Below are 12,432 nucleotides of genomic sequence, written 5' to 3'. Positions count from 1 at the left end.
GGGATAATCCATTGCCAAAGTCTTTTCTGTAAACTTAGGTTTACTCTTCTTACTGTACAATATTTATTTAATTCTAAATTACCCAATAAATGGGCATTTAAATCAGATAACAGTTAAACAGCCTCGTTCATATTGAACTCCTTAGTTCTGTGGTGTAGCGATCGCAGTGCCTCATGGCAGTTGTCAGAAGCACACTTCAGTATTCTTACACTGTACAAATAAATTTAGTTCCAATGCTGTATGCAGCATTCCAAAAGAAAACTGTGATGTAGAGTGCCATTCTAATTCAGTGGGACATGTAGTGTTATGTAAAGTGATAAAAACAAAAGTATACTTAAACACTGTTGCACATTCCCTAAGACAGTAAGATGTATACAAATTAAGCTAGAAAATTTGAACTAAGATTTTTTCAACATACATTCAGCTTGGCACAGTGCAGACTAAATTTAAGACATGAAAGACAAACTGTGTAATGAGCAGAGCTACACTTTAAGTAACATGTCATTTCAAGACGCCAAAATTGCACTCTAGGTTTGTTTTTCTTTGGGGGGGAATCAGTTAGCAGAATTTGTAGAAGGGGGAAGAGCTGTACAGGCCAGGTGTAATTTATACATTTTCAAAAAAATAATCCTACAGTCCCCAAAGGGAGAGATTATTGTCATGGAATGACTCCCTCTACATGATATCCAATCCTTCTCACACTGCATTTACTTCTCAGCAACTGTAAATGAGAAAAATAACAGTTAAGTGCTTGTACCTTGTAAGCCAAAAAAGCCAAGTTCTTTACATTTACAGTAGACCATATTCACTATTTACACAGCCTTTAAGAGTCCAATTCTTCAACCACTCAGATAAGCACTAACAGAACATCTACTTTAGAATAAGAAATTACGTAGCACAAAGCATTTAAGAAATGCTGTCTGCTACCAACAAATTTACAGCATGATAAACCGAGTATCCAATCCTGATTGCCTTAACGGAGTAAGCATTACAAACACAAACCAATTATAACCCAGCTCCATTTCCCATAACTATTGCTCCTTTTCCAGGACAGTGAGAACTACCTGGATACCACCTACCAGCTCCTGCAAAGTTTTGACTATGATATTTTGGGAAGATGAAATGGGAATGAAGAGATCATTTAGCATTAATCATACTAAAAAAGTTTGATTTGCATAGTGAAATAACAATTGACTATCTCTGTATTTCTTTAATGTTTCCAGAATAATTTGTTAAATAGTGATGTCCAAATGTAAAACAGTACACCATGTTCCTACTGTACCAAAAGTTCTTCTCTAACCAGAAGTTCAGATGCCTAGTAGCCCTATTAACCCTCAAAAAAAGTATAACAGACATTACTACAGAGAAAAATGATACTAGCTCCCTGACTATTCACAAGCTCAGAACAAGTCTATATTTAATAGCAAAATAAAGTTCAAAAAAGTTTTGTTCCTTTACTTCCATAAGGGACAGGTTCTTCCAAAAATAAGATAGGAAAGTTGGAATGAATTACCACCACTCTCCTGACTTTAAGTGCTAAACTCTGCTTGGTTCTACAGCAACAGGTAACATGCTGACATTAGAATAATTATATGAAAGCTTTACAACTGCTTAAGGGATTCTGTAAGCATATTATGTGGGAGTTTTTTTGGTTTGTTTGTTAATAAGGTGTTCTAGCCAATAGTTAGCAATTTTCCACTCCTTCATGATTTATCTACGTAGTCCAAAAGTCAAAGTGCTAAGTCTCCTATTTAAATTCCCCAGGATCAACAGTGAAAGCTCTTCTCCAAAGCAAGATGCAAGCTCAAAATTTATTTTTTTATTAGTCATTATATCAACTATTATAAGTACTCTTAAAGAAGTATGAGACTAAATAAGGTCTCTTCTGTTAGAATTCTAGGCAACGTCAGAGCATGTACAAACTCATGCTAAAGTAGGCATCTAAAATAAATTGGGTCAATCATTCCTTGAAATCTCTCTACATTGGACAGCTGAGCAAGATAGCTACTTTGACTACAAAGGCAATCTGAAGATTAATTTCACCATAACAACACCATCAAGAATCCATGAATTGCCAGCTCCTTGGTCATTCAAGATAAATGTTATTCAAGGTTAAAATACATATCACTTCAACCTCTTATTTACTAAGAGACACTACTGAACAGAACCAGGTATCCTAACTAGTACTACAGCTTGATTTTCTGTAAATTGGAGAGAAAGCATCGAAAAGTCAGTCAGCTAATAAAGAGAAACAAACTGAAACAAGACTAACACAAGCTGGTCTGGGCACCTGGGAATCAAGCACCACACAATAATTTTAGAAATATTTTCAAACTGAAGATGCAGACAACCTTAACTAAGGGAACGCATACAAGACATTTATACAAATGCTCAAAAGTGAAGATGACAACAGAGAATGCAGCAAAGCATTACCGTTAGGAGACTAACAGACAAACTATGATGCAGATGTTAATTAAAAAGAGACGTGATTCAGTGAGCAACTTAAGCATATTAAGTACCAGATTATGTGTAATTACTTCAGAGATTAGAGAGATTTTCAAATAAGTGCACATATTAATTTCAATTATTGTATTTTAGCTAGGCTAACATTTTAAATTTACTAGATGAAGACATGAATTTTTCTGTTAAATACTTCCAAGTTACTGACACATGAAGTAATGTAGTAAGAACAACAAATAAACAACATATAAGAAAAGGTCATTTTTTATTTAATTGTTGAATATTTTCTGAAGAAAAACATATTTTAAAAGATACTAGCAAGCCAAAAGAATTTAAACTGTCCACTTGTGTTGGTTTTGGCTAGGATAGAGTTAATTTTCTTCACAGTAGCTAGTACAGGGCTATGTTTTGGATTTGTGCTGGAAACAGTGTTGATAAGTCAGGGATGTTTTTGTTATTGCTAAGCAGTGCTTACACAGAGTCAAGGCCTTTTCTCTTCCTCATCCCACCCGACCAGCTGGAGGTGCGCAACAAGCTGGGAGGGGACACAGCCAGGACAGCTGACCTCAAATGACTAAAGGAGTATTCCATACCACATGACATCATGCTTTACACAAAGTTGGAGGAAGAAGGAAGGGGAGGACATTTGGAGTTACAGCATTTGTCTTCCCAAGTAACTGTTACAAATGATGGCGCCCTGCTTTCCTGGGGATGGCTGAACACCTGCCTGCTGATGGGAAGTAGTGAATGAATTCCTTGTTTCGCTGCACTTGCATGTGCAGCTTTTGCTTTACTTATTAAACTGTCCTTATCTCAACCCATGACTTTTCTCACTTTCATCCTTCTGATTCTCTCCCCATTCCAACATGAAGAGTGAGCAAGTGGCTGTGTGGGGCTTAGCTGTTGGCTGGGGCACGACACCACTTCTTTCCCAAACAATAGTTACTAGTCACAGGCAATAGCTATCTCCAATTGACTGTTTTCACATTTTGTTCTGCTCCAGCAGAACACTGCCAGAATTACCATTTCACAACAAACACCAGTTTTATAACAAAAGCAGCAGCAGCATTAGTCTGATGTACACGTATACTGTTCCTCTAACTACAAAACTCTGTAAAAAAAAAGTACTTAATCTGATTGAGTGATTTTATGCCACAGAATAAACTGTAATAAAAGTAATACAAAGTGGTTTAATCATACATCTCAAAAAATCCTACAAGACAAGCTTACACTTTGTCTTGCCGTCCTCCACCTCCACGCAGTGCAACTGGCTGGCTGTTTTGAGTAAATGCACCTCCACCACGAATTGCACTTGGATGAGTTGGAGAAGCAGCTGGATGCTGGCCAGGACGGATAGGTTTAGCTGCATGAAAAGAAACATGACTTACAAATACATACATCACAATTTTTAGCTTGAATTATTCAAATTTACTAATACTTTTAATACATTTGGGATACTGTAAAATATCAAAATTGAATGCACTTTGAGTAAGAAAACAAGTTTAGGAGGTGGTATAATGGGAATCTAACAGATTAGTATCAGCTATAACAAGCCCTGAAAAACAGACAAGGTTTTGGTTTTATTGTACCTATTAAAGCTAGCAAAGCTTTAGATAATGATTATCTTCACATGTATTATGGGCCCCACCTAATGTATTTCCCTGAGACCTATTTCTTGACAATAGGAACACAAAGCTAGACAAAGTTTCATGAGCATTACATTCCTGTAAGGAATCATTATACCCTGCTGCATTTCGCACATCTACTTGATTGATAAGCCACTAGTCACTCTGCTCTGCAAGTGGTTCTGCATACTTATTCCTCCACAAGTAACCCTGCTTCATCAGCTTCTTACAACCATACAAAAAAATTAAACCTCCTCTATTACTGAAGTAAAAAACCAGTAGTTTTGACAGGTAATTCACAAGCTGCATACACTTCGATAAACAAACTATAGTTTCAATCAGTTTTGCACTAGCTCTTAACAGGACATGCACAATGGTATGACTTTACAAAGTTCTGTAATATTAAACAGAAGCATTTAAAGTTTCAGCAGGTAAGAGTGGACATAGAGTACCTACAGGTAGCAACTGCATCAGAGAAATACTTCTCAATTTCTGCCTTGCAGGAAGCTGATCTCCAGTAAGACATGACTGGTTCATCTAGACATTTAAGTTCAAGAGGCTTTACACCTGTGGTAAGCTCATTAGAGAATTCTGTTTGTCTTCTTGGAGATCACTTGAGAGAAAGGTAAGACAGGAAAACATCTGTGTTCAAGCCGCCACTTGAAGTGACCAAGAAAAAAAATTGTAAATTTATTCTGCAACAGCTCTTTGCAGACCTACAGAATACGAGCAAAGTTTAACTGCAATGCTAATTTCAGTTGCATTAGCATTTAAGAGAAGTGTATGATTACCGAAGTCCTGACACAGGACAACAAAAAGGCTGGAATACCTAGTTCCTTCTACAACAATGTATAGGCACAGTTAAGTCCTTCATCGGTCACACGCCCTCTTCGCCCTCAGCACTTGACAGCGTAACGGCAGGTGGAGGACCAAGGGAGTATAACTGTCTTCCCACCACACAGTAAGAAACACTACTAGCTACTACAGATTTCTGTTTTTTCCATTTTTTTCCCCTATGGAGGGCTACGGAGTATTGTATGTTTTGGAGCAGAGAATCAAAAAGGTAATTAGGGATCTTACGATGTTAGTTGTGGGTTTTTGTCTGCCCCTCTCCCCACAAGATCAAGATACAGAAAGACAGTCTTGTTATTGTTTAAGGTGATAGCTTAATCTCTCTCCTTGCTTTGGTCTACCTACTTACATTTTAGAAATTGGAAAGGAATTGTGACGTTACAGACTTAAGACTCACATTCAGTGTATCATTTTGCTCTAGGAAACGGAACACATATTCAGGCTAGAATTCTAGGTTGGAAAGCCTTTCCCAGCTTATACAAAAATCCAGGTACCAGGAAGAGACCCATTTAAAATAAATTAAAAAATGCAAACAACCATACACCACCACCCACCCACACTTACAGTCTGTTAACCAAAATATAACTCATGGTAGAAAATACTTCATGTTCACACACACAGTTCCAAATAGGGTTGAAAGATGCACACATGCACAAATAAAAAAAAAAACAGGAGGCAGATGAAGCTTTAGGGGGCAAGGAATCCTTCACTAACCAATTTGTGCAGAATGTCCTCTTCTGGCCATATTCTTGGATCTTACAGCTTCCTTTATACGATCTACTTCTTGCTGATACCGTTTGCGATCACGAGAAGCATTCTCTTTGGCTTCCTTCAGTGCAGACTCCAAAGCTTTAACTCTTTCAGCTGTAGCTCTAAGTCGCTTCTCCAGCTTAGGAAGTTCACAGCGAAGATCTGCATTATCACGTACCAGCTACAAAACCAGAATCAATTATTTTCTTGGTATCTCTCTTCATAGGGAGAGCCAACCAAACACCCTCCCGCCCCTGATCATGCAAAGCAGCAGGGTTACTATATTATCTTTGCTTAAGCTTTTAGTAAGTCTAATGGTTTATCAGTAAGATTGTCATTAGAAAAATCAGTTACTGTGGAAGAACATGCTACCCAACACAGGCACTTAAAGTCTACGTTCTTCTTCAGAGACAGGCAAGCATCCCCAGTTAGTGCATCACTCTAACCTGGATCTTCTTCAGTTTAAATGCAGCTATTTTGTTACATACCCACATGTACTTAAAATAGCTATTAATTTACTTTACAGGAAAACTTTATTGTTTTATATCAAGAGACACACTCAAGATGTAGAAGTATTTAATTATAAAATGGTTACTTTATGACCAATATGCATTCAGTCATTTCTACAATAATGCAACTTAAGTCGGTTGTTTTTAATTAAAACTTGAAATTAAGCCTCATTGTACCTGCTTGTGAACCTTTGTAAGTTGTTCAAGATTATTCTCAAGGAAAGAAATCTTCTGTTTTTGTGCAGCACTGCCTCCTGTATCATCCGAGTCAACCTCAGCACTCTGCAGTAACAAAGGCATGGGGAGGAAGAGAGGAGGCTGAGTGCAAATCTGAACTTGCACATTAAGATCAAGCAAAAAAAATTACACCACATAAAGATCAATTCCTAATTTAGCTCTAAACTGAAATTTACATATCATTCTCAGAAACACCAAGTTTCACTCCAGCACCACATTACCTTTTTCACTCTAGTAGCAAGATCTTGAACAAAGAGCTTCCGAAGATTGTGAAGAGTCTGAAGTTCTTTTGCCTACAGTTAAGGACAAGAAATTAAAAAAAAAAAAAAGACACACTTAAATAACTCTGAAGGGGGGGGAGGGGAAAAAGGCAAGTATTGACATTTGCTTTGGAATATATTCTATCTTACCACAGTCTCTTCCAAACCCTTTAAATCTTGCCTTGCTTGTTCCCGTCTGTCCTGCATAACCCTAAAAGAGAATAAATTCCTCCTGAAACATCCGAGCAAAACTGAAAGTTGTAATGTTTTAGGAGACTAGAGCGATGAAGACTATATGGCACAAATGAAAAGTGTCTTTCAGTTGAAGTCCTCAATAGGGGATGTAACCAACAGATGACACCACACTCAGAAATCCATATGTGGTGGGAGTGGGGGAGTTGCAGAAGGAAAAGAGGAAGTACTTTTAATATTGAAAGAATACAAACCAGTACATTCAGATGCATAAATTGTAAGTTTCTAAAATAGGTAAAGAAAGACTCTGAGTTGGGTTCAGGATGAATACTTGGGGAGATCTTATCCTACAAATATTGTTAGCTGAGACCAGCTAAGTCTCATGTGACAGATTAAGGATTTTTTCTTTGTTTTGTTCTATCACCTTACCCCCCAACACATTTGCCAAAGCTAGCATCATAAACAACAATCTTAGTTTACAGGAATATAACCCAATGATAACCATTTTACAGAGCTTCTGTCTTCCTGTTTAATGTGAAAGCATTTACTGCACTGCTAATGTTCTCTCTCAGAATTATAAGGCAGTGCAATTACTAAGATGACAGGATACAGGAAAGGAATGTGAACTTTTTTTTATGACTCGAGTTTGGAATAGGAAGGCCAGGGACTGCATGAAAATGAAGTGTTCCTATTAAGTAGCCAAAAAGCTTCTTTTCCTCTTGAAATTTCTCCTCATTCAGCCAGTTCCACTAGTATCTCACAGCTAAGTGATAAAACATTCAAAGTAAAAAAATATTCTAAAGAATATCTCAGCATTCTACCTATTTTCCAGACCTCACTGGAAAAGTAGTTCCAAGCATCTTATACAACTCTAAGTCAAAAAAAAAATGAAGAAAATGTGAATAGTCCACATTGTTTCTGGCCTGTCATTTGCCATGCACACTTATGACATACAATGGAAAATAACTGGAGTTAAAAAGGCTGGAGGAGGACACAGAATACCAAATTAATTTTTAATGCTTCTTTGCAAGTCTTTTGAAGAGGAAAGTTTCTAATACAGCAAGTGCCTTTAAGGGATCAATGCTATATACAGTTTAGCCTGCAAACTGAAATAAGAAGCAATAATGTGGCACATATATCAAATCTTACAAAAAACCCCCACCCTATTGTAAGTAATGTAACTTTTGAAATCATTGTGATATATAAATAAATCAGAATAAGACGGATTCACAAGACCAGAGTACTGTTAAAGTTTTAGTCAGATAAACCAACGTTGTATTTCACAGTAAGGCTAAAAGAAAAAAGTAAGCGTTGCTTATTGGTTACCCGTGCAGCCAATCAGGTCCCTCTGACTATTTCAAATTCTGTGATAAAAAACCTGAAAGCCACTGTGTGTTTTTAAACATGGCCAAAAAGCATGCACTTTTGAAAAAGTTTCAAGTATAAAGTATTTTTAACCTCTGTAAAGATAAATTCATATAGGCCAGAAAGGGGTCCCTACTGATACTCTAGAAACATTTTCAGGTGATTATGGTCAGATTTCTAGAAGTTGACAATTGTTTTTCAGCTTGACCCTTGGATACTTACCTGCAAGCAGAATTCAATTCTAATTTTTGCATTAACTTTTCAGTCTCTTATTCACTAATACACTGTTATTTAGTTACTCAATGAAATGTGCAGCTCTTTAGTCTCAAGAATATGCCAGTTAGAACCACCTAACTAGTTAAATTGCAAAAGAACCAAAAAAACACTAAGGGAACTGTTACAAGCCTCTTCCAGTCTTAGAGCATGCAATATTTAGCTGTAAATTGAAAAGGTAATTACTCCAACCCATAGCATATTAACAAAGAAGAAGTTGTGGCCTCCCTATCTTTCATAATTTTATCTCCAATTTTAAATATTAAGGCAGTGCAAAGGTTTTAAAAAAGTTAAGTTCAAGAAGGCTCTGGAGCATCTCTTTTTAATAGGCATACCATACAGTGAGAGCCACTTCATCATATTAGGTCACCAGTATTTAAAATGTAAGCGTTCCCACACACGTTTATTTTATGCACCATTATCACTTACGTAAGTTCATGCAGTTTTCTACTTTTTTCCTGATCAGTCGCTTTCAACTTCTCATGCTCAACTCTAAGACGTTCCTGTTCAAGCATCATCTTCTGGTTTTGGCTGAACACAGAAAGTAAACATTATATCAACTGAACCTGTCAGACACGACATTCAGTAAAGCAACACAAGCTAGAAAGACACTGCTGGAGGAGACCCTTGCCACTTGCCTTCCCACCATACTGTGCTTCTGTACTCAGTCCAGAGACATTTGGCACTACTAAAATAATGACAATTACTTACTCTTGAAGTTCAGTGATAAGCTTCTCCTTTGCATCAACTTCATCTCTTAGGCTACTGATTTGTTTCTGATGTGTCTCACGATGGCTCTGAATTTGCTGTTCCACAGCTTGCTATTAGAAAAAAAATGTATGTTTTATATGTTTTAAATGCCGTACTTCACTTTTTTTCAAAAAACAATGAAATTAACTTACCTTGACTTCATTTGCAGTTTGAACCTTATTTAAGTGCTCTTTCTCCATCTCATGGACTTTTTCTAGTAAGGATAGAGGAGAGAAAACACACTTCAGCCAGGTAACTAGGTGAACACAGGGAAGGTGGGAGTTAATCCCCCCTTCCCTTCTGAACATCCTAAAATTTGGGAAAAGTCCCCTCTCACTGAAAAGATCAATCAAATCAGTAACATCCTTAACTTAGTCCTATCCATAGCAGTTCTTTCAAACAGCAAGCGCTTTCCCATTGAATAATTCTACATGTTCAGTAGCAGAAAACCATTCTATAGCTCTGCCCTTCAATCTAAATAAAACAGAACAATTCTCTATTTATATACTTAAAATGGAGGGCAGTGGTGGGTGAGGTGTAGGGAGGCAATTCCTACCCTGTGCTCGGAGTTGAACTAATTCTTCATTAAGGGAATCCACAGATTCTTCCAGTTGTCTCTTCTTCTGTTCCACGTTCTGAAGATACTCAGTCAATGACTTGATCTTGGCTTCATGCTTGTAGAATGGAAAGATTCATTTACTTTGGAACTAGGTATCATGGAATTACATCTGCATAAACAGTTTATGCTTAGTTTTAAACAAGTAATCCGATCTCAAACCAAGAATGGTGCCACCTAAACTCTTAAGAAAAAAAAGACTACTCAAGTAGATCTGTAATGTAGCCTGTAAGACAATGTTTTTATACTGGATTGGAATGAAATACATTTTTGGCTTGGAGAAGAGATGTTTTGAATGTTAAATACTATCACAGGCAAGAGAGGCCCACTATATTTAGAAGACTGCATTGAAATATGTATCCCCTGATTTAAAAAAAAAAAAAAAAAAGAGATAACCATCTATATGTAAAACAAAATAAAGAAAAATTGCATATGTAGATCACAATTTTCAGAAGTGTGAGAAGTCACATTACTGATCTTTTCTAACAACCACATTAAAATGGCCTTTCTCACATTAGAAGTAAATTTAATGTGCTATGCAAGCCTACGGTAATTTTACTGTGCTACTGCTACCTCCACCATTTCCAACTTGCTGCATTAGTAAGCAGAGTGCTCACTAGCCACTGCATCTGTAAGACATATTTGTATAGAATCGTGTGATGGAAAACATATGGATCCTAGTATTTAATATAAGTGCTACAACAGCATTATCAGGCTACAGACATATAGCAGAAATTCTGACATCCTGTCACACAATTACTCAAAAGCATCTGAACAAAAGACAGTACTGAGGATACAGCTGAGTCTTGTGGCTGTTCACTCACAATGTACTACCTACTTTGTTAGGTGCCAAAAAGAAACTGCAACTTTTTTTTTCCCCAGCAGGTTAATGAATTCAAAAGAACATTTAGGAAGCACACTGTAAAGAAACATTTACCTGTGAGATACGGAGCTGGCAGGCAGCCAACTCCTTCTCATTTTCCTCCATTTTCTTATTGCTTTCAGCCTGTGTGCCTTCTAACTGTTTGCAACGTTTTACCATTGTTTTTACTTCTGATTTCATTTTACTAATGTACAGTCTTGCAACTGTGAATTCTTCATCTATCATGCCAGTTCCTTCAGGCTGCTGAAAAGTGTGGAATGACACATTCAGAAAGCTTACATAACAAAAGAGAATTAAAGGTGAGCTGGAGCAACTTAGTGCCCAGCACACAACCCCCACCTCGACTGATAATCAGAGCATTAAACACCAAAATGTAACTTCTTTTTAAGTTTTCTGATTGATTATTTAGAAGTTTGCCCAAAGGTAATGAGTTACTTGACAAGAGAAATACAGTTCACTACAGATTTGTAATACTGCTTACATTCTTGTCCTACAGCAATCTCCTATTTTTATACTTCAGTTCCTCATTCCACTTTTAATATAAGTATCATCCTAATTGGCACTGTAGGTCAGCATTAGATTTCCAAGATGATGATGCTGATTATGACCATTTCATATAGCAGTTTAACAGTATGAATGAAAACACTACTTCAGAAAAAAAAAAAAAAAAAAAAAATCACACCTGCTCTTTCTTGTCTTTGCATAATCAAATTCTATTTGGGATCCGATTAAGTCACAGATAAGCAATGGCTAAGCTTATGCCCAAATGATCAGCATACATGAGGCTTCCTGTGGTAGTTATTTTTACCATACTAAGAAAAACTGACCCCACCTATCCACAACATGTGTGTCACACATGGCATTAAAAATTGCACTGACTAGTCCTTACCTTGACATCATTATTTCCTACTGCAATTCCTATCTCTGCAAGATCTTTTAGTAAGGAGGCCATCATTTCTGTCGCTCGTTTCTTCTGATGGTTGGTCATTTCTTTAAGTTTCTGAAGCTCTGCATCTATACTGGCTAGAGTGACCTACAGTAAAAGAAGTTACACTTTAATAAACAAAACACACTTGTTTTTACAACTAGTTTCATACTACTTATTTAAATACAGCACTGAAATGTCCCTTTTTTTATGTCTCAAACCAGATTGGTATCAACCTATGTGAATATACCATATAGTAAAAATTTAGAAGTTCTAGAGTGACAGTATTTCTTCTGAAGGAAATGTAAAGTACTAGGGACAGAGGCCTTCAGCTCACAAAATATAGTCTTACAACTCTGCAACAAAATTCACGTGAACATCGTTTAACAGCAGAGTTACATGCAGTTAAAAAATGCAGAGAATTGCATTTATAGGAAAAAGGTACATGGACAGCAAATCCAACACTTTTCACCATATTTTGGTAAAGGAAAACAATTTCAGCTTTGCCTGCAGAGCTCTTAACTCTTTCCTACTTGCAAATCAAAAAATGGCATCCAGTTCCAAGAGTTCATAAGCACTACACTTAGTCTAGAGTAGTTTTTCAGCTAGTTTGAGCTGCAGTGGTTGTTAATGGCTGCAGCTCAGCAGCTTGCATACTTAAAAATTGTCTGCTCTTTGTTCTCCAGTGTTAAAAAAACGTCAGAATTTTTACAGCAGGAAAGTTTCAGCCAGGAA

The 12,432-nt window shown here is 36.8% G+C and overlaps 1 protein-coding gene across 1 annotated transcript in view; it reads right to left on the bottom strand.

Moving 5' to 3' along the window:
- Nucleotides 1–359: 359 nt before the first annotated feature.
- KIF5B (kinesin family member 5B) overlaps nucleotides 360–12,432 on the bottom strand; it is a 27,138-nt gene continuing 15,065 nt past the window's right edge. The window contains exons 15-26 of the mRNA XM_009696119.1: nucleotides 11,662–11,805; nucleotides 10,827–11,015; nucleotides 9,830–9,947; nucleotides 9,426–9,487; nucleotides 9,235–9,344; nucleotides 8,953–9,054; nucleotides 6,844–6,904; nucleotides 6,655–6,726; nucleotides 6,374–6,478; nucleotides 5,652–5,868; nucleotides 3,691–3,823; nucleotides 360–721 (exon numbers count right to left, since the gene is read on the bottom strand). Of these exons, the coding sequence (XP_009694421.1) occupies nucleotides 715–721; nucleotides 3,691–3,823; nucleotides 5,652–5,868; nucleotides 6,374–6,478; nucleotides 6,655–6,726; nucleotides 6,844–6,904; nucleotides 8,953–9,054; nucleotides 9,235–9,344; nucleotides 9,426–9,487; nucleotides 9,830–9,947; nucleotides 10,827–11,015; nucleotides 11,662–11,805 (1,320 nt within the window). The 3' untranslated portion in view covers nucleotides 360–714. The remainder of the gene's footprint in view (nucleotides 722–3,690; nucleotides 3,824–5,651; nucleotides 5,869–6,373; nucleotides 6,479–6,654; nucleotides 6,727–6,843; nucleotides 6,905–8,952; nucleotides 9,055–9,234; nucleotides 9,345–9,425; nucleotides 9,488–9,829; nucleotides 9,948–10,826; nucleotides 11,016–11,661; nucleotides 11,806–12,432) is intronic.

This window comes from Cariama cristata, unplaced genomic scaffold, assembly GCF_000690535.1.
Source record: "Cariama cristata isolate BGI_N322 unplaced genomic scaffold, ASM69053v1 scaffold18962, whole genome shotgun sequence".
NCBI lineage: Eukaryota > Metazoa > Chordata > Aves > Cariamiformes > Cariamidae > Cariama > Cariama cristata.
The sequence above is the reverse complement of the archived record's forward strand: the minus strand, read 5'-3'. Positions and strand labels throughout refer to the sequence as shown.